This window comes from Lithobates pipiens, unplaced genomic scaffold (assembly GCF_037356315.1).
Source record: "Lithobates pipiens isolate NorthernLeopardFrog02 unplaced genomic scaffold, aLitPip1_a1.2 Scaffold_35, whole genome shotgun sequence".
Lineage (NCBI taxonomy): Eukaryota > Metazoa > Chordata > Amphibia > Anura > Ranidae > Lithobates > Lithobates pipiens.
The window spans coordinates 8438885-8460696 of NW_027507811.1; the positions used below are offsets into that span (position 1 = coordinate 8438885).

Genomic DNA, 21812 nt, shown 5'->3' on the forward strand with positions numbered 1-21812 from the left:
AATTGTATTGGAATTTATGAAGAAAGATTATTTGTTTGCAAAATTTTATAACACAAGTTAAGATTTTTTTTTTCATGTATTAAAAAAAAAAAAAAAAAAAACACACAGTGGTGATTAAATATGCCCAAGAGTGAACTCTATCTCTATCTCTCAAAAAAAAGGATAAAAATTGTATATGGGTGCAGTGTTGCATAACTGATTAATTTCCATTCATAGGGTGACAGCGCTGAACATTAGCCTGGGCGGGAAGGGGATGTGTTCGGTATTGAGGTGGTTAAAACGATTAATTCTACAAGAAGCATATTGATAACATATTTTACAATAAAGTTTTATAAAACTGTATATGCAGGAAGATTTATCAGAATAAAGACAAAACACAGACAGGGAGGTGTTCCGCATTAATAAATATGATTTGTGTATTTTTTATTATACAATTACAAATTTTGGGGCTCATTTACACATTCAGCAGCCTTTGTTGCCCCTCTGAAAAGGGATCCACGGTGGATCGCTTCACAGAGGGCAGTTGTCAAGCGGCTGGTAAACAATATCACAACGTGCTTTAACAATGAAAAGGTCTTCACCCGGCACAAAGTGGGGTGAAAAGGGAGACAAGGATGATGAGGGGGAGAGAGAAAGGGTAACGAGTGGGATGGGAAGGTGAGGAGGGGGAAGGGTGGGTGAAGAGGGAGCATGGAGGTGAAGAGGAGGGCATGGAGGTGAAGATGAGGAAGGGCTGGTGAAGAGGGGGTATGGAGGTGAAGATGAGGAAGGGCTGGTGAAGAGGGGGGCATGGAGGTGAAAATGAGGAAGGGCTGGTGAAGAGGGGGTATGGAGGTGAAGATAAGGAAGGGCTGGTGAAGGGGAGGGCATGGAGGTGAAGATGAGGAAGGGCTGGTGAAGAGGAGGGCATGGAGGTGAAAATGAGGAAGGGCTGGTGAAGAGGGGGTATGGAGGTGAAAATGAGGAAGGGCTGGTGAGGAGGGGGTATGGAGGTGAAGATGAGGGCATGGAGGTGAAAACGAGGAAGGGCTGGTGAAGAGGGGGTATGGAGGTGAAGATGAGGAAGGGCTGGTGAAGAGGGGGGCATGGAAGTGAAAATGAGGGTGGGTTGGTGAAGAGGGGGGCATGGAGGAGAAGATGAGGAAGGGCTGATGAATAGGGGGTATGGTGGTGAAGATGAGGAAGGGCTGGTGAAGAGGGGGGCATGGAGGTGAAGATGAGGAAGGGCTGGTGAAGAGGGGGGCATGGAGGTGAAGATGAGGAAGGGCTGGTGAAGAGAGATCATGGAGGTGAAGATGAGGTAGGGCTGGTGAAGAGGGGGGCGTGGAGGAGAAGATGAGGAAGGGCTGGTGAAGATGAGGAAGGGCTGGTGAAGAGGGATCATGGAGGTGAAGATGAGGAAGGGCTGGTGAAGAGGGGGGCGTGGAGGTGAAGATGAGAAAGGGCTGGTGAAGAGGAGGGCATGGAGGTGAAGATGAGGAAGGGCTGGTGAAGAGGGGGTATGGAGGTGAAGATGAGGAAGGGCTGGTGAAGAGGTGGGGGGGGGGAATGGAGGTGAACATGAGGGTGATGAAGGGGACAGGGAGGTGAAAATGAGGGTGGGAAGATATAGATGAGGAGATGACAAAGAGGACAGGGGGGTGACGAGAAGAATATGAGGGTGAAGAGTGGGCATGGAAGTGAAGATGGGAGCCATAGGGATAGGGGTGATCAGGGATACCAGGAGGTGAAGATGAGGAAGGGGTGATGAAGAGGGGGACATGGGGGGTGATGAGGGGACAGGGAGGTAAAGAGGGGGGCAGGGTCATGAAGAAGAGAAGATGAAGCGGAGGACAGGATAGTGAAGAGGATATGAGTGTGAAGAGGAGGCATGGAGGTGAAGATAGGAACCACGGGAGTGATGAGGGGGACATTGAGGTGAAGCTGAAGAACGGCAAGTAAAGAGAGGGACATGAGGGTGATGAAAAGGTGAAGAGGGGAGATGAAGATGAGGAAGAGGAGGACAGTTAGTAAATATTCACCATACATAAACACCCACCCACAAGACCAAATTCACGCTGAAATGTTTCTTGGGCTACAGTCCCTCTGAGCTCCACAAGGTGAAGGTCTTGGTTAATTTCACAAAATAAATACATATTTTTATAGCTACCCAACATAGAACATTTTATCTGCAAAACCCCCTCCCATTGATTGTAGAGGATCATATTTTTCATCTTCGTAATAAATATTTTAAGCAGGTAGAAAGAACCGCACCCATAACATGCCCTCAAAGTCTATTCATCATCAATCAGTTTCTCCTCGGTATCCGTTTCTTTCTTCTTCTCCAGCTCTCCATCTTCATCTGTAAAAGCATCCCCCTGGCCATAGGCGAGAGTTGTGTGGGCCAGATCGACCTCAATAGGAAATATATCTGCTTCCTTCAGGACTTCATAGCACTGGTCATTATACTTAGACATGGCGGAGACAAAGCGCTGAAGCTGAAATACAATGTCTTGAACGTGTTTTTGGTCCAGAAGTTCTATCTTTTCCAAGACATCTTTCCTCATTTTCGCAAAACGCGAGCGGGCCTCCTGGCGACACCTCAAGATCAACCGATACTCGTAATTTCCGGTGCTGACGCGGTACAGAGGCTCCGCCAATGCTATGCTATTGTACTCCTCATCGTCCATCTCTTTTACCTTCAAGCAGTATGACAGGTACTCAAACTTCACATCGAGGTACTTCCGGATTGTTAACTTGGTGTCGGGAATGGCTTTGTTAAGGTAGGTATTTAGGTCGTTCAGCATTGGTTTTATGGTCTTCAAAAGGTTAATACCATATTTTTCAATGCTGCGGTGGGCGTCGGCGAACATAACAAAAGCTTCACTTGCGGCCGGTTGAGGCTCTCGAACTCCGATGACGGAAAACACATCACCAAACGCTCGATGTGTTTTTGAGAGTTCGAAAAATGCTCGCAGCAGACGTTTGGTGTGCTCCATCATGCCTTTATAAAACTCTGAGGTTTTCTCCAACTCCTCCAGTTTTTTCACCAAACCATCATTGCACAGTATGGCGCGACTTAAACCAAGGGCATCAGCAGTGCCTGAACTCATGTTCTCCACAAGGCGATGCTTCACCTTCTTGAGTACAATGTCCAGAGTCTTTCCCTGCTTGGGGTCAGCTTGGAGCTTGTTGTAGTGAATGGTTACTTCCGCCTTAACGTTTTGGATCATTTTGGCCACCTCGACTTTAGTTTTCCCTTTCACGGACTTTCCATTCACCCCGGTGATTTCATCTCCAGCTGCAATGGTCCCATCTAGAGCGGCAGGAGTATTGTCAAACACCTGCACGATGTAAAGACAGGGACAGTGCTGGGCTCCTCCACCAATGCTTATCCCAATAACGCTCTGGGAGTCTTTCTTCAGGGTCACCGTGCCGGGGACAGTTGGGATCCCAAGTTTGTCTTCATCGAGGTCGTAATCATACTCCGAAAACATTTTGCTTCCTTATGTTCGGCTGTCACACAACCTCACTTCGACCCAGACAGGAAGTCTATATAGAAGACAGGAAATGATGTGTACAAACACACACAGCACAAGGGCGTGTTCACACTACGAGACGTTTCTCTGGGCTGCAGTTTCTCCCAGCTCCACAAGGTGGTGGTCTCACTTCTACCCAGACAGGAAGTCTCTATAGTAGACAGGAAGTGATGTCAGGAACAGACATCAAGTTTCGGGTGAGAGGTGAGTCGGGAGGAAGTAGAGAGGAGACATTGATGGAAGTGGCAGCAGTGGAGGTAATGAGATATTATCTTCTATTTACACCCAGTAACCCCCCCCCCCCCCGTCATGTTCCGTCCTCTTTCTCCATAGTCACTGTGACGTCTTTTATCTTCAGCAGATGATGATGCACACTTATATAGTGTGGGAACCTAGATTAACCCCTTCAGGGGGCAGAAAATTCCCTCACTTACGGGGCCGGAACATTGTCTTCATTTCATTTTTCTTTTCTTTAATATCATACTCTTTATTGAATTTTTAATGGGGACGTATGTAGCGCTGGCTCCTGAAGAGCATGCGCTATTTGTTTTTGTCATTTAACTTTACCCTTGAACCGCAGTTTGGTTTTGGGTTCAATTATCCTAAATTCAGATCTCAGCATCAGTCTGGCTGGACTTCCGGGTGTTCTGCCTGACCATAGGTGGCGCTGTCATCATGGCAGGGTGCTCTGAAACTGACCACTTGTAGGAGCTTTTAAAGCATTTTCTTTGTACCGTTTTGGGTACTGAGGTCTATGACCATTTATATGGGAACATGCAATTTTATAAGTTGATATATTTATTTTATGTATGTATGTATGTTTTTTTTTTTTTGTTTTGTTTTTTTAAAGGCCCATCTCCAAGGAAAAGAAAAATGAGCATGAACCCCTTACATAATGGGCCACCCAAATCCAAGAGCTGTTTAGGTGTAGGGAACTAGGAGAAGAACTTTTACTTGCCCGATCCTCAGCTTCCCTGGCTGTCGTCGCTCTGCTCTACTTCCCTACCACCCAGCAGTGGACTGTCCCTCCTCCTGTCCAGTGAAGGCTCTGCGTTGGTCTTGGTGGCATCAGACTATTGAAGCATAGAGGAGAAGAGACCGCATGGACCTGTCCCAAACCCCCAGAGAAGCCTGCCCGAAACAGAGGGTTGGAGAAGTAAAAGTGCCGAATATTCTGGTTCTGTTGAGTTATAAGGGGGGGCTATCATCATGAAGGCTTAGATACAACTATTTATGGGGGGTGGCGAGTGGAGACTCCATACGCCTTTTGGAGGAATTTGGGGATTTTATTAGGGTGTGATGATGGTGTTTTACTGGGTGCAAGCATAAAGTATGAGAAGGATACGGCCCTTGGGAACATTTATTATTTATAATGTCATGAGATATCACCGTATAGTTTTTTGTCATCTCTCCAGACAGGTTGTGATTTGATTGTTGTTATCGTTTTTGAACCTTTAGACCCAAGATGATTATGAAAGAGTTGGAGATGATTGGCCACTTATTCAGCCAGTCATCGGCCTCCTGTGTACGGCGGCTGTATTGGTTGATAGCTGTACCCTGCCTCTAATTTTTACAGCTTTACTGCTCTCCTCTACTATCTCCCCCATGCAGCAACTGCTCTCCCCTACTATCTCCCCGTGCAGCAACTGCTCTCCCCTACTATCCCCCCCATGCAGCAACTGCTTTCCCCTACTATCTCCCCTATGCAGCAACTGCTGTCCCCTACTATCTCCCCCATGCAGCAACTGCTCTCCCCTACTATCTCCCCCATGCAGCAACTGCTCTCCCTCTACTATCTCCCCCATGCAGCAACTGCTCTCCCTCTACTATCTCCCCCTTGCAGCAACTGCTCCACTCTACTATCTTGGTATGCAGCAATTGAGCTCCCCCTACTATCTCCCCGTACAGCAACTGCTCTCCCCTACTATCTCCCCCATGCAGCAACTGCTCTCCCCCTACTATCTCTCAGTGCAGCAACTGCTCTCCCCTATCTCTCCCTTGCAGCAACTACTCTCCTCTACTATCTCCCCGTACAGCAACTGCTCTCCCCATACTATCACCAGTTACATTTGCTTGCTAATTCCCTCAAGCATTTCCCAGAATCGTTACATCATATCTTTTGTTACAAAGGCGTGTGTATTTCCTGTGCTCCCCAGCTCCATTGCCTGAGGAATGATTATTGCAAATGTTACTCATAAATAGACCCCTTAATAACCCAATCTACATGTTCTAATTCCCACTGGGGGCAGCCCACTCAGTAACCCCCTTATATCCCCACCCTAATATTGTACATCAGATACATTCCAGATAATTCTCCACTAACCGTCTACAGAGAAACCACCATAGATCACATGACCACATCACTGAGGATGGAGGAGGACCGGAGTCACATGACTGAGAAGATCCTAAACCTCACCCTGGAGATCATCTACCTGCTGACCGGAGAGGTGAGGAGGATTCTGGGAGGTCACATGACATCACTCTTATCTCTATTAATAAAACACAGACCTGACCGGAGAGGTGAGGAGGATTCTGGGAGGTCACATGACATCACTCTTATCTCTATTAATAAAACACAGACCTGACCGGAGAGGTGAGGAGGATTCTGGGAGGTCACATGACATCACTCTTATCTCTATTAATAAAACACAGACCTGACCGGAGAGGTGAGGAGGATTCTGGGAGGTCACATGACATCACTCTTATCTCTATTAATAAAACACAGACCTGACCAGAGAGGTGAGGAGGATTCTGTGAGGTCACATGACATCACTCTTATCTCTATTAATAAAACACAGACCTGACCGGAGAGGTGAGGAGGATTCTGGGATTCTAACATGATGTTCCTATTGGTTCCCCAATACAGAGATTTCCTCCTGTGAAGTCCGGTGATCATATGACCATCACAGTGCCTCCATGTGACTCCCTAAAACCTGAGAGACACAACATGGAGAAGATTCTAGAAGTCACCAAGAAGATGATGGAGCTGCTGACAGGAGAGGTGAGGAGGATTCTGGGAATTCTGGGACATTATCCAGTAACAGACAAGGGATGTGTCTGGATGGTGACTGTATCATTGTGTGTGTCAGGTTCCTATAAGGTGTCAGGATGTCACTGTCTATTTCTCCATGGAGGAGTGGGAGTATTTAGAAGGACACAAGGATCTCTACAAGGACGTCATGATGGACAATCAGCCGCCCCTCACATCACCGGGTAAGAGGAGACTTTATTGTAAAGGAGAGAGCAGTACGGAGGCTCCACCCATCCCCCATCATCTGATAAACACATAGAAACAATGTATTCAGTCAGTGTGTGTGTTTCCTACAGATGGATCCAGTAATGGGAACCCACCAGAGAGATGTCCCCGTCCTCTGTATTCCCGGGATTCCACACAGGAAGGTCACACCATCCCCCACCATTATCAGGTAGATGAGGAACAATCATCCGTAGTTATGATTCATATACAAGAACGTTTGTTATAATTAATGTTTTATTATATATTCAGAGTGGGAACCTTGAGGATTTTAATATTGTTGTGAAAGAAGAGTACAAAGAGGAGGATGAGGAGTATGGAGTGATGGAGGAGTTTTCTGAAGGACACAAGGATATGATGGAGCCACCAAATACCAGGAACCCACCAGAGAGATGTCCCCGTCCTCTGTATTCCCGGGATTTAACACAGGAAGATCACAACTACGCACACCATAATTGGGTATTTAATGAACAATGGTAGTTATGAGTTATACATAAGCGTGTTTGTTTCAATAATTATTTTATTATATATTCAGAGTGGAAACCTGAGAGATTCTAAAGTTGAGGTTAAAGAAGAGATAAAAGAGGAGGATGATGAGGATGGGGCAATGGAAGAGTCAGAGTATCCAAAAGTACACAAAGATCTGTACCAGGACACCATGGAGGAGTCATCCAGCTACAGAAACCCACCAGAGAGATGTCCCCGTCCTCTGTATTCCCGGGATTCCACACAGGAAGGTCACACCATCCCCCACCATCATCAGGTAGGTGGAGTTGAGGGTCGGGAACATAAAGTGATTGAACACTCTGACATGTGGAGATGATGTGTGGACTCTACAAGATGATATTTTCTATGTGATCTCACATCATAAATACTTCTATGTTACAGATGTTATTTTCTGCCGTTCTGTTGGTTTAGGGTGAAGATCTGATGAAGATGAAAGTTGAGGATGAAGTAGAAGAGACGTATGTGAGGGATGATCAGCAATATACGGAGGAGGCTGGAATGACGAGGACATTCATAGAGGAGGACACTCCTACAGAGATCAGCACAGGTGACCCATCATATATTCTTCTCTTATCTCTGCTCTGTTACTGCTCACTGATTGGTCCAGAGTAGGGCGGGAGCTGAGTGATATCAGCCAATAATAGGTTGATGATGGTCCCCTCCCTGTACTGATACCCTATTTGCGGTTCAGCTGGCAGTATTAGGTTGTGGGTCACTCCTAGTTACAGTAGCACAGATATGATAACACAGATTGAGTCTTTCTTAGGTTGCTTCCTCTTCTTCCAGCAGAATTATATCTAAATGTTCCAGAGTAGGGCGGGAGCTGAGTGATATCAGCCAATAATAAGTTGATGATGGTCTCCTCCCTGTACTGATACCCTATTTGTGGTTCAGCTGACAGTATTAGGTTGTGGGTCACTCCTGGTTGTAGTAGGGAGCAAAGGCATTTTGTTTGAAGAGGAGAAGAGTCCCAGCTGGTTGGGACCACCACAGAGAACATCTCCTCACTCATATCTACCTGATCCAGATGGGATCTTGATGGAAGTGAACTAACCCTCTCATATCTATTGATAACGGTCCCCTCCCTGTACTGATACCCTATTTGTGGTTCAGCTGGCAGTATTAGGTTGTGGGTCACTCCTAGTTACAGTAGCACAGATATGATAACACAGATTGAACCTTTTTTAGGTTGATCCAGATGGGATCTTGATGGAAGTGAACTAACCCTCTCATATCTATTGATGATGTTTTTCTATTTTTCCAGGACACGCCATGGAGAAACCCTCGAAGGATCGTCTCACTTTATCTCCAGGTTGTAGAATGGAAGATGAGGACATCACAGGAGATTGTGGAGGAGAAAAGACAATGATCTCCACTATGGATGGTGGACTTCACAGTGTGGATAGACCATGGAGTCCCTCCGACTCTGAGCAACCTCGTAGTGTGGGGGATGGTGCCGGAACTCAGGGGGAATGTGGGGAAAGTGTTGGCTCTGAGTTAAGTCTTAGTAAACATCAGCGATCTCAAATAGGTGAGAAGCCACATTCCTGTTCTGAGTGCGGGAAATGGTTTCTTCAGAAATCAGAGCTCCTCAAACATTACAGATCTCACACGGGCGAGAAGCCGTATTCCTGCTCTCAGTGCGGGAAATCTTTCTCACAGAAGGTTAATCTTTCCAGGCATAAGAGAACGCACGCGGGGGAAAAGGCACACGTCTGCCCCGAGTGCGGAAAACGCTGTGCACAGAAATCAGAACTCGTTAAACATCAAAGATCTCACCCGGGTTTGAAGCCGTATTCCTGCCCCGAGTGCGGGAAACGTTTTTCAACTCCGTCCTATTTTTCCAGACATCGGAAACTGCACACCGGTGAGAAGTTTTCCTGCCCAGAGTGCGGGAAATGTTATTCACAGAAATCAGAACTTGATGCACATCAAAGATCTCACACGGGGGTGAAGCCGTATTCCTGCCTCGTGTGCCAGAAAGGTTTTACACGCAAGTCCCACCTTTACACGCATCAAAGACTGCACACGGGCGAGAAACTGTATCCCTGCTCTGAGTGCAGTAAAGGCTTTTTAAGCTTGTCCCATCTTTACTTACATAAGAGATTGCACACGGGTGAGAGGCCGTATCCCTGTCCTGAGTGCGGGAAATGTTTCTCACAGAAGCCCCACCTCGACAGACATCTTAGGTCCCACACCGGGGAGAAGCCGCATTCCTGCCCCGAGTGCGGCAAATGCTTTTCGGAGAAATCCAATCTCACCGCCCATCAGTTATCTCACACGGGGGAAAAGCGGTTTTCCTGCCCCGAGTGCGGCAAATGTTTTTCACGGAGATCGGAACTTGTCAGGCATCAGAAATCTCACACGGGGGAGATTCCGTATTGCTGCTCTGAGTGCGGGAAAGGTTATTTACAGAAATCTGAATTTGTTATACATCTGAGGTCTCACACGGGAGAGAAGCCGTATTCCTGCCTTGAGTGCGGGAAATGTTATTCGAAGAAGCCCAATCTTAACAGACATTTGAGATCCCACGGCAACCCTCAAGGAGTATTAGTGTCCTGAGTGCGGGAAAAGTCTTCTGTATGGATCATATTTGCCGCTACGTCAGAGATTTCACACTGGGAAGAATCACACCTTAATCTACACCTCAGGTTTTTCTTGGATTTCAAAAGACCTGGGAAACCTTTGGGCGCTCTATGGAGAGCAGCAATAAACCATGGGTATGGGCAAATTGCATTAAGAGTGGGGGGGAGGGGGACATGCTTATACAAACCCTCAGCTTCCTTGTTCCCATAAAATATATATTAACTGATCTGCCACAAGCAAGAATTTCAGACACATGTAAACCTCAGCACAATGGCTTTCAAAAATGAAACCTACCGGGGTTAGGAGGACATAACACATACAGCGCAGGGGTCAGAAGTACATAACATAGAGGTCAAGAGTGCACAACAAACAGAACAGGGGTCAAGAGTACATAACACATACAGGGGTCAGGAGTAGACAACACAGCGAACACAGGAGTAGACAACACACAGAGCGCAGGGGTCAAGAGTAGACAACACAGGGATCAGGAGTACATAAAACCCAGAGCATGGAGGTCAGGAGTACATAACACACAGAGCACAGGGGTCAGAAGTACATAAAACACAGCGTGGGGGGTCAGAAGTACATAAAACACAGCGTGGGGGGTCAGAAGTACATAAAACACAGTGTGGGAGTCAGGAGTAAATAACACGCAAAGTGTAAGGGTCAGAAGTACATAAAATACAGCATGGAGGTCAGGAGAACATAACACACAAAGTCTAAGGGTCAGAAGTACATAAAACAGTGTGGGGGTCAGGAGTATATAACACACAGAGAACAGGGGTCAGAAGTACATAAAAGGCATCGTGGGGGTCAGGAGTACATAACACACAAAGTCTAAGGGTCAGAAGTACATAAAACACAGCGTGGGGGTCAGGAGTATATAACACACAGAGAACAGGGGTCAGAAGTACATAAAAGGCATCGTGGGGGTCAGGAGTACATAACACACAAAGTCTAAGGGTCAGAAGTACATAAAACACAGTGTGGGGGTCAGGAGTACATAACACACAGAGAACAGGGGTCAGAAGTACATAAAACGCATTGTGGGGGGCAGGAGTACATAACACACAAAGTCTAAGGGTCAGAAGTACATAAAACACAGTGTGGGGGTCAGGAGTACATAACACACAGAGAACAGGGGTCAGAAGTACATAAAACGCATTGTGGGGGGCAGGAGTACATAACACACAAAGTCTAAGGGTTAGAAGTACATAAAACACAGTGTGAGGGTCAGGAGTACATAACACACAGAGCACAGGGATCTGAAGTACATAAAACACATCATGGGAGTCAGGAGTACATAACACAAAGCACAGGGGTCAGAAGTACATAAAAAACAGTGTGGGGGTCAGGAGTACATAACACACAAAGTCTAAGGGTTAGAAGTACATAAAACACAGTGTGAGGGTCAGGAGTACATAACACACAGAGCACAGGGATCTGAAGTACATAAAACACATCATGGGAGTCAGGAGTACATAACACAAAGCACAGGGGTCAGAAGTACATAAAAAACAGTGTGGGGGTCAGGAGTACATAACACACAAAGTATAAGGGTCAGAAGTACATAAAACACAGCGTGGGGGTCAAAAGTAAATAACACACAGGGGTCAGAATTGCTTAAAACACAGTGTAGTGGTCAGGAATACATAACAAGTGTAAAGGTCAGGAGTATACAACACAGAGCACAGGGGTCAGGAGTAGACAACACAGCACGGGGTCAAGAGTGCATAAAACAGAGCACAGGGTCAGGAGTAGACAACACAGGGGTCAGGCGTATATAACAAATAGAGCACATGGGTTAGGAGTATACAACGCACAGGGGTCAGGAGTACATAACACACAGGGATCAGGAGTAAATAACACAGGGGTCAGAAGTACATAACACATAGAGCACAGGGGTTAGGAGTATACAAAGCATAGAGCACAGGTGTCAGGAGTGCATAACCTGTAGGGGTCAGAAGTTTTTAACACATAGATCAACAGACGAAGGAGCGAAGGTAAATATTTGATTAGGTTTAAACAATATATTTTCCGTGGCTTATTATGCTGGCTAGTACTACAGCTGAAATACTGTCTATGTGGTGTGGACAATATTTCTTCCCTTTTTATATACACTTATGCCGCGTACACACGATCGGAATTTCGGGGGAACCAAAAGACCGATGAGAGCTTTTCATCGGAAAATGCAACCGTGTGTACGCTCCATCGGAATTTAGCTGGCCGAATTCCCGCCAGCAAAAACTTGAGAGCATGTTCTAAATTTTTCCGACGGAAAAACTTTCATTCGGAAATTCCGATCGCGTGTATGCAATTCCGACGCGTAAAAAAACTCACACATGCTCAGATTCAACTACGAAACGGAAGCTATTGGCTACTGGGTATTGAACTTCTTTTTTCTAGTCCCGTCGTACGTGTGTTGTACGTTACCGTGTTCTTGACAGTCGGAATTTAGTGTGACCGTGTGTGTATGCAAGACAGCTTGAGCGAAATCCTGATGGAATTCCGTCGGGAAAACCATCAGAGCTTTTTCCGATCGTGTGTACGCGGCATTAGATATTGATTTGTAGGATGAAATCTGCATGCTGTGTGTCCTTCTCCAATGTGTTACACCCCCAACTGAAATGCTGACTGTACAATGCTCCTGCTTTGTGCCTCGGACATAACCCAATACAATGGTTATTTCTAGATGAAAAAAAAAATGTCTTGTCTCTCCTTCTTTAATTACAGCCTACAAAAAAGGCTTACATGTGTCTCTGTAATATTTCTGCCTTGTTTCTCTGATATCATTTACTGCAATTTATATTTCTGGATTATAAAAAAAAAAAAAAGTCTTATTTCCCCTTTTAAATGTGGCCTAACTAAAAGGATTATACTATGTGCAGCGTGTCTCTGTTATATTTCTGTCTCTTATCTATAGCCATAGACTGAGTATAGCCTCGAATACAAAATATACGTAATACATATAACAGTACCATCATCCCAATTGATAATTGTCAAGAATTGGGAATTCTAAGGATATTGGGGCAGTTGCTGAGGCTGCTCCCTTGATATCCACACCCAAAAATGTTTGTTGAGGGGACTATTGCGGTACTAAATAAATCATAAAAGACTTTCTTATGAAAAAAAATTTACAAGTAATTTAATAAGGACAAAAAAATTAAATCCATCAAAACTTTCATATTGCTAAAATCATATACACCACAATTTAATAAACTACCGACGGGTAAGCCCGTAAGGTTTCTATTGAAGAGGGGTACAGAAACGTTTCCTCTACCGGTTTCGCGGCGAACCGCTTCTTCAGGAGGATAGTCCACAAAGGAGGAAGCAGTAGATCACAGGACCCATCGGTTTCCTCCCACGGCAGATGCGGGGGGTTGTAAAGGACTCGTTTGTGCTGTATTATCCAGTGCACACCACCCATGTTCATAGAGGGAGATCGAACAGGGCAACACCATAGTAGCCAAGGAATACATATACTATACATTTGTATTCCTTGGCTACTATGGTGTTGCCCTGTTCGATCTCCCTCTATGAACATGGGTGGTGTGCACTGGATAATACAGCACAAACGAGTCCTTTACAACCCCCCGCATCTGCCGTGGGAGGAAACCGATGGGTCCTGTGATCTACTGCTTCCTCCTTTGTGGACTATCCTCCTGAAGAAGCGGTTCGCCGCGAAACCGGTAGAGGAAACGTTTCTGTACCCCTCTTCAATAGAAACCTTACGGGCTTACCCGTCGGTAGTTTATTAAATTGTGGTGTATATGATTTTAGCAATATGAAAGTTTTGATGGATTTAATTTTTTTGTCCTTATTAAATTACTTGTAAATTTTTTTTCATAACAAAGTTTTTTATGTCTCTTATCTATGACATAATGAAATGTAATGTTTATTTCTGGCTAATAAAAAAAATGCCTTATCATCACGTACCTGGTAAAGACTGGAACATTGTGGAGGCCTCTTGCCCAACACTCCTAATGGTGGAGAAAGAGCGGTGTTGCCAACCTACCAGATTGAAATTTCCTGACACGACACGCCAAATTTACTGGCACAGCAACATTTTTACTGACGTTTCCAAACGTTACAAAAAAAAAATACAGTTTTAAGTGAAAATTTCAGTATTTAGGCTACAAACAAAATGTGATTTAAGGTAGATATTAAGGCAAAAAACATATTTTTTAGTTTATTTTCAATATGAGTAAGTAGCTCAGAGACAGGTCTAAAGAGGGCTAGAAATGAGAATGGGTGGGGCACACACACATGAAATTGACTCTCACAGGGACACTGACAGCACAGATCACCGACACGTCACGTCCCCTCCTCAGTCCCGGTGACAGTCTCTCTCCATGCCAGGTGGTCCCTTTAGTCCACTCCAGTCCAAACAGCACTGACAGTCCTGCTTCCGGCTTGCCTTGCTCCCCACACGCTTGGCTCTGGCCACTCCACTTTGGCTCCCTTGCACCGTAACATCACACGACACACCCCACCAGACCCGCCTCCTGCTCCAACACACTGTAGCAGGCACTCTGATGGTCATGGCCAGCTCCGGACCATAACTGCGCATGGGCTGCTCCAAGCCAAGCATCTCAGCTAGAGACTGATTCGAAAGGAAGAACAAGCCCAACAAGGAGGTTGGTAAGAGCTGGGCAAAGGAGTACAGAAAGAGCAGGCAGAGATAAGTCCAGTAAACAGGCCGAGGTCAGAGAAACCAAATGAGCAAGGGTGAAGCAAAGAGAAGAGGTGAAGCCAGGTCATACACTGGTAGGCGAATACAAACGATCAGGTCTCAGGACATGTGGAAGAAGCTGAAGACCATTCGGCAGCTTTTCCTAGTGACAGATGCATAGGCTGCTGGGCACCAAGGGGAGAAAAAGGAGAGGGGGAGGGAGGAACTCTAGGCTGGCCCACAGGTGACAGGCTGCACACTCCCCTACCCCCTGGAGGGGACAGGTTGAAGCAACACCCCCCTTAGGTGACAAGTGTGGTATACACACAAAAGAGGTGATAAGCTGCACCAACCCCCCCCCCCCCCCCCCTGGGAGGTGACAAGTGGCACTCACACACATCTTTTTAGCGAAAGCCAGTGGGGGGTTTGACAGAGAGGGGTGGAGGACACTGAATGGACGCCAGTGGTGGGATTGGCAGAGAGGGGTGGAGGACACTGAATGGAAACCAATGGAGGGCTTGGCAGAGAGGGGTGGAGGACACTGAATGGAAGCCAGTGAAGGGAATGGCAGTGGGGGGTGGAGGACACTAAATGGAAGCCAGTGGATGGATTGGCTGAGAGAGGGAGGACACTCAATGGAAGCCAGTGAAGGGAATGGCAGTGAGGGCTGGAGGACACTGAATGGAGTCCAGTGGATGGGTTGGCTGAGAGAGGGAAGACACTGAATGGAAGCCAGTGGAGGGATTGGCAGAGAGGGGTGGAGGACACTGAATGGAGGCCAGTGGAGGGATTGGCAGAGGGGGTGGAGGACACTGAATGGAGGCCAGTGGAGAGATTGGCCGGGAGGGGGTGGAGGACACTGAATGGAAGCCAGTGAAGGGATTGGCAGAGAGGGGTGGTGGACACTGAATGGTAGCCAATGAAGGGATTGGCAGAGAGGGGTGGAGGACACGGAATGGGGGCCAGTGCAAGGATTGGGATTTGGCAGAGAAGGGAGGAGGATACTGAATGGAAGCCAGTGGAGGGGTGGAGGACATTGAATGGAAGCCAATGCAGGGATTGCCATAGAGGGGTTGAGGACACTGAATGGAGGCCAGTGCAAGGATTGAGATTTGGCAGAGAAGGGAGGAGGACACTGAATGGAGACCAGTGGAGGGATTGGTAGAGAGGGGTGGAGGACACTGAATGGAGGCCAGTGGAGGGATTGGTAGAGAGGGGCGGAGGACACTGAATGGAAGCCAATGAAGGGATTGGCAGAGAGGGGTGGAGGACACGGAATGGGGGCCAGTGCAAGGATTGGGATTTGGCAGAGAAGGGAGGAGGATACTGAATGGAAGCCAGTGGAGGGGTGGAGGACATTGAATGGAAGCCAATGCAGGGATTGCCATAGAGGGGTTGAGGACACTGAATGGAAGCCAGTGGAGGGATTGGCAGAGAGGGGTGGAGGACACTGAATGGAGGCCAGTGCAAGGATTGGGATTTGGCAGAGAAGGGAGGAGGACACTGAATGGAGACCAGTGGAGGGATTGGTAGAGAGGGGTGGAGGACACTGAATGGAGGCCAGTGGAGGGATTGGCAGAGAGGGGTGGAGGACACTGAATGGAGGCCAGTGGAGGGATTGGCAGAGAGGGGTGGAGGACACTGAATGGAGACCAGTGGAGGGATTGGCAGAGAGGGGTGGTGGACACTGAATGGTAGCCAATGAAGGGATTGGCAGAGAGGGGTGGAGGACACGGAATGGGGGCCAGTGCAAGGATTGGGATTTGGCAGAGAAGGGAGGAGGATACTGAATGGAAGCCAGTGGAGGGGTGGAGGACATTGAATAGAAGCCAATGCAGGGATTGCCATAGAGGGGTTGAGGACACTGAATGGAGGCCAGTGCAAGGATTGGGATTTGGCAGAGAAGGGAGGAGGACACTGAATGGAGACCAGTGGAGGGATTGGTAGAGAGGGGTGGAGGACACTGAATGGAGGCCAGTGGAGGGATTGGTAGAGAGGGGCGGAGGACACTGAATGGAAGCCAATGAAGGGATTGGCAGAGAGGGGTGGAGGACACAGAATGGGGGCCAGTGCAAGGATTGGGATTTGGCAGAGAAGGGAGGAGGATACTGAATGGAAGCCAGTGGAGGGGTGGAGGACATTGAATGGAAGCCAATGCAGGGATTGCCATAGAGGGGTTGAGGACACTGAATGGAGGCCAGTGGAGGGATTGGCAGAGAGGGGTGGAGGACACTGAATGGAGGCCAGTGCAAGGATTGGGATTTGGCAGAGAAGGGAGGAGGACACTGAATGGAGACCAGTGGAGGGATTGGTAGAGAGGGGTGGAGGACACTGAATGGAGGCCAATGGAGGGATTGGCAGAGAGGGGTGGAGGACACTGAATGGAGACCAGTGGAGGGATTGGTAGAGAGGGGTGGAGGACACTGAATGGAGACCAGTGGAGGGATTGGCAGAGAGGGGTGGAGGACACTGAATGGAAGTCAGTGGAGGGATTGGTAGAGAGGGGTGGAGGACACTGAATGGAGACCAGTGGAGGGATTGGTAGAGAGGGGTGGAGGACACTGAATGGAAGCCAGTGGAGGGATGGGCAGAGAGTGGTTGAGGACACTGAATGGAAGCCAGTGGAGGGATTGGCAGAGAGGGGTAGTGGACACTGAATGATTGGTAAGGTGGTAATCTTTTGTGCTAGGAAACCTAGGGGACATTAAAAATCTTCCTGGCTAGGAAACATGGGGGACATAGGAATCTTCTCCACTATAAAACACTGTAGGACACTAGGAATCTTCTCCACTAGGAAACACTGGGTACACTAAAAATCTTCTCCAGTAGGGAACACAGGGGGCACTAGGACTCTTCTCCACTAGGAAACACCGGAGACACTAGAATCTTCTTCACTAGGAACCACTGGGGACACTAGGAGTCTTCTCTACTAGGGACTAATGTCCCCTATGAAAACACAGGGGACATTAGGAATCTTCTCGACTAGGAAACACTGGGTACACCAGGAATCTTCTCCAATAGGAAACACTGGAGACACTAGGAATATTATTCACTAGGAAACACTGGGGACACTAGGAATATTATTCACTAGGAAACACTGGGGACACTAGGAATCTTCTCCACTAGGATTTTTTTTCACTAGGAAACACCGGGGACACTAAGAATCTTCTCTGCTAGGAAACATGGGGGACTCTAGGAATCTTCTCCACTAGGAAACACCGGGATACTATGAATCCTCTCTGCTAGGAAACGCAGGGGGCACTAGAAATCTTCTCCAATAGGAAACACAGGGGACACTAGGAATCTTCTCCAATAGGAAACACAGATGACACTAGGAATCTTCTCTGTTAGAAAACACAGGGGTCACTAGGACTCTTTTCCACTAGGAAACACAGGAGGCACTAAGAATCTTTTTCACTGGGAAACACAGGGGACACTAGAAATCTTCTCCACTAGGAAACACAAGGGACAATAGGAATACCCTCCACTAGAAAACACTGCAGAACACTAGTAATCTTCCATAGGAAATACAGGGGACGGAACACTAGGAATCTTCTCCCAAAAGGAGAAGTGAGGGACACTAGTAATCTTCTCCACTATCTGTCGGGGGACACTAAAAATCTTCTCCACTAGGAAATGTGGGGGACACTAGGAATTATATCCACCAAGAAACACAGAGGACACTAGGACTCTTCTCTGTTAGGAAACAAAGGCGAACACTAGGAATCTTCTCCACTAGGAAACACAGGGGGGCACTAAAGCCCCGTACACACGAGCGGACTTTTCAACATCCAAAGTCCGACGGAATGATTCCGGCAGACTATTAGATCGTGTGTGGGCTGCAACGGACTTTTGATTCGCAAAAGTCTGACAGACTTTAGAAAATGGAACATGCTTCAAATTTTTCTGACGGAACTCCGCCGGACCCCGTTCCTACCGAAAAATTCGCTCGTGTGTATGCTATTCCGACGGACTAAAACCGACGCTAGGGCAGCTATTGGCTACTGGCTATGAACTTCCTTATTCGAGTCCAGTCGTACGTCATCACGTTCGAATCCGTCGGAGTTTGGTGTGATTGTGTGTGGCCAAGTCCGCTCATTCGGAAAGTCCGTCAGAACTCTGTCAGAACTCCGGCAGAACTCCTTCGGAAGTCTGTCGAACAGAAGTCCGCTCGTGTGTACGGGGCTTAAGAATCTTCTTCTCTGGGAAACACTAGAAATCTTCTCCATTAGGAATCGTTTCCACTAAGAAACTGGGGGACACAAGGACATTTCTCCACTAGGAAACACAGGAGACACAAGGAATCTTCGCATTAATGCACTTATTTTGCAAAAATAAAACAGCTTTCCATTTATTCTACAGACCCCTTACCCCCCTCTTTTCAAAGCTGTTTAAGCTCACTGCTCAAATACTTCTGCCTTATTTCATCGCTCTCACAGTTTGAATGACAATTACTCAGTCATCCAACACTGTACTCATATGAAACTTGTGTCCTTTTTTCCACACAAATAGAGCTTTCTTTTAGTGGTATTTAATCACTAGTGGGGTTTTTTATTTTTTGTGCTATAAATAAAATAAAACGTAAATTTTGAGAAAAAAATGCCCTTTTCTTTGTTTCTGTCATAAATTTTTGCTAATTAGTAATTTTTCTTCATAAATTTTGGCCAAAATGTATACTGCTACATATCTTTGGTAAAAATAACCCACGCTAGTGGATATTATTTGGTCTTTGTGAAAGTTATAGAGTCTACAAACTATGGTGCCAATCACTGAAAATTGATCACTTCTGATCAGGCCTTCAGTACATCAGGTGTATCTCATTTCTTGAGACACTAACAAGTCAGGAAAGTACAAATACCCCCCAAATGACCCCTTTTTACAAAGTAGACATTCCAAGGTATTAAGTAAGTAGCATGGTGAGTTTTTTTACGTTGTCATTTTTTCCCACAATTCTTTGCAAAATTAAGATTTTTTTTACTATTATTTTTTTTTTTACAAAATTGTCATATTATCAGGTTATTTCTCACACACAGCATATGTATACAACAAATTACACCCCAAAATACATTCTGCTACTCTTCCCGAATATGGCGATACCACATGTGTGAGACTTTTACACAGCCTGGCCACATACAGAGGCCCAACATTGATGTAGTACCTTCAGACGTTCTACTAGCAAAAATTACGCATCTCATTTCTCAACCACCTATTACACTTTTGAAGGCCCTGGAGTACCAGGACAATGGAATTTCCCATAAAATGACCCCATTTTGGAAAGCAAACACCCCAACGTATAATCTATGAGGCATAATGAGTCTTTTGAACGGTTCATTTTTTTCCAGAAGTTTTTGGAATATGTGGAAAAAAAATTAAAACGCATTTTCTTTTACACAAAATTATCAATTTATAAGATATTTCTAACACATAGCATGTATATAGCAAAAATTACACCCCAAAATACATTCTGCTACTCTTCCCGAGTATGGTGATACCACATGTGTAGGACTTTTACACAGCCTGGTCACATACAGAGGCCGAACATTGAAGTAATACGTTCAGGCATTCTAGGAGCATAAATGACACATCTCATTTCATTCCTACCCATCACACTTTTGAAGGTCCTGGACCACCAGGACAATGGAATTACCCACAAAATGACCCCATTTTGGAAAGCAAACACCCCAACGTATATTCTATGAGACATGTGCTGCAAATAGGTACTCGGGTACTCTGATGGGCTGGAGATAGGTACTCTGGTACTCTGATGGCCTGGTGACAGGTACTCGGTTACTCTGATGGCCTGGTGACAGGTACTCGGGTACTCTGATGGCCTGGTGACAGGTACTCGGGTACTCTGATGGCCTGGTGACAGGTACTCGGGTATTCTGATGGCCTAGTGACAGGTACTCGGGTACTCTGATGGCCTGGTGACAGGTACTCGGGTACTCTGATGGCCTGGTGACAGGTACTCGGGTACTCTGATGGCCTGGTGACAGGTACTCGGGTACTCTGGTGGCCTGGTGACAGGTACTCTGATGGCTTGGTGACTGGTATTTGGGTACTCTGAAGGGCGGTGACAGGTACTCATATGGACTGTGACAGGTACTCAGATGAACTGTGACAGGTACTCGGGTACTCAGATGGACTGGGACAGGTACTCGGGTACTCAGATGGGCTGTGACAGGTACTCGGGTACTCAGATGGGCCGTGACAGGTACTCGGGTACTCAGATGGGCTGTGACAGGTACTCGGGTACTCGGATGAACCGTGACAGGTACTCTGGTACTTTGATGGGCTGTGACAGCTACTCGGGTACTTTGATGGGCTGTGACAGCTACTCGGATACTTTGATGGGCTGTGACAGGTACTCGGGTACTCTGATGGACCGTGACAGATACTCGGGTACCATGATGGACTGTGACAGGTACTCGGGTACCCCAATGGACCTTGACAGGTACTCGGGTACCCTGATGTACCGTGACAGGTATTTGGGTACCCTGATGGACCGTGACAGGTACTCGGGTACTCTGCTGGACCGTGACAGGTACTCGGGTACCCCGATGGACCGTGACAGGTACTCGGGTACCCCGATGTACCGTGACAGGTACTCGGGTACCCCGATGTACCGTGACAGGTACTCGGGTACCCCGATGGACCGTGACAGGTACTCGGGTACTCTGATGGACCGTGACAGGTACTCGGGTACTCTGATGTGCCGTGACAGGTACTCTGTACTCTGATGGGCTGGGACAGGTACTCGGGTACTCAGATGAACTGTGACAGGCACTCGGGTACTCTGATGGGCTGTGACAGGTACTCGGGTACTCAGATGGGCCGTGACAGGTACTCGGGTACTCTGATGGGCTGTGACAGGTACTCGGGTACTCTGATGGGCCGTGACAGGTACTCGGGTACTCTGATGGGCTGTGACAGGTACTCGGGTACTCAGATGGGCCGTGACAGGTACTCGGGTACTCTGATGGGCTGTGACAGGTATTCGGGTACTCTGATGGGCTGTGACAGGTACTCAAATACTCTGATGGACTGTGACAGGTACTCTGATGGACTGTGATTGACAGGTACTATGAGGGGTGATGACAGGTCCTCTTTATTGGGGGGGGCAATCAGTGTGCTTGATGTGTACTGTAGGCGGTAACGAGATGTTACCGCAATCTCCTCCTCACACACGATCGGTTTGTGAGGAGGAGAACCTGGTAACATCTCGTTACAGCGGTTTGTTTACATTTTAGTGATCGGCTGTGAAAGGATCACAGCC

The 21812-nt window shown here is 47.0% G+C and overlaps 3 protein-coding genes across 4 annotated transcripts; 2 read left to right on the forward strand and 1 right to left on the reverse strand.

Moving 5' to 3' along the window:
• Positions 1-387: 387 nt before the first annotated feature.
• Positions 388-3560, reverse strand: LOC143955811 (PRKCA-binding protein-like). Its single transcript, XM_077465931.1, has one exon. The coding sequence runs from the start codon at positions 3474-3476 to the stop codon at positions 2274-2276; it is 1203 nt and encodes a 400-aa protein (XP_077322057.1). The 5' UTR covers positions 3477-3560; the 3' UTR covers positions 388-2273.
• Positions 3561-3573: 13 nt separating this feature from the next.
• Positions 3574-6937, forward strand: LOC143955991 (uncharacterized). 2 transcript variants are annotated; one of them, XM_077466117.1, is made up of 3 exons: positions 3574-3775; positions 4369-5965; positions 6385-6937. In XM_077466117.1, the coding sequence occupies exons 2-3, from the start codon at positions 5870-5872 to the stop codon at positions 6733-6735; spliced, it is 447 nt and encodes a 148-aa protein (XP_077322243.1). In that variant the 5' UTR covers positions 3574-3775; positions 4369-5869; the 3' UTR covers positions 6736-6937. The 2 variants fall into 2 exon arrangements, with proteins under 2 accessions (XP_077322243.1, XP_077322244.1); XM_077466118.1 differs by having other exon boundaries at positions 5851-5965.
• A 611-nt stretch (positions 6938-7548) lies between these two features.
• On the forward strand, positions 7549-12779 carry LOC143955779 (uncharacterized). Its single transcript, XM_077465900.1, has 2 exons — positions 7549-7825; positions 8543-12779. Exons 1-2 carry the CDS (start codon positions 7702-7704, stop codon positions 9838-9840), a joined length of 1422 nt encoding a protein of 473 aa, XP_077322026.1. The 5' UTR covers positions 7549-7701; the 3' UTR covers positions 9841-12779.
• The last annotated feature ends 9033 nt before the right edge of the window (positions 12780-21812 follow it).

Excerpts from the sequence above, each read along its gene's own strand:
- LOC143955991 (XM_077466117.1), top strand. The coding sequence starts at position 5,870 with ATGACCACATCACTGAGGATGGAGGAGGACCGGAGTCACATGACTGAG. Across the intron at positions 5,966-6,384 it reads TCTACCTGCTGACCGGAGAG|AGATTTCCTCCTGTGAAGTC; the intron begins GTGAGGAGGATT and ends TCCCCAATACAG.
- LOC143955811 (XM_077465931.1), bottom strand. The coding sequence starts at position 3,476 with ATGTTTTCGGAGTATGATTACGACCTCGATGAAGACAAACTTGGGATC.
- LOC143955779 (XM_077465900.1), top strand. The coding sequence starts at position 7,702 with ATGAAGATGAAAGTTGAGGATGAAGTAGAAGAGACGTATGTGAGGGAT. Across the intron at positions 7,826-8,542 it reads TCCTACAGAGATCAGCACAG|GACACGCCATGGAGAAACCC; the intron begins GTGACCCATCAT and ends CTATTTTTCCAG.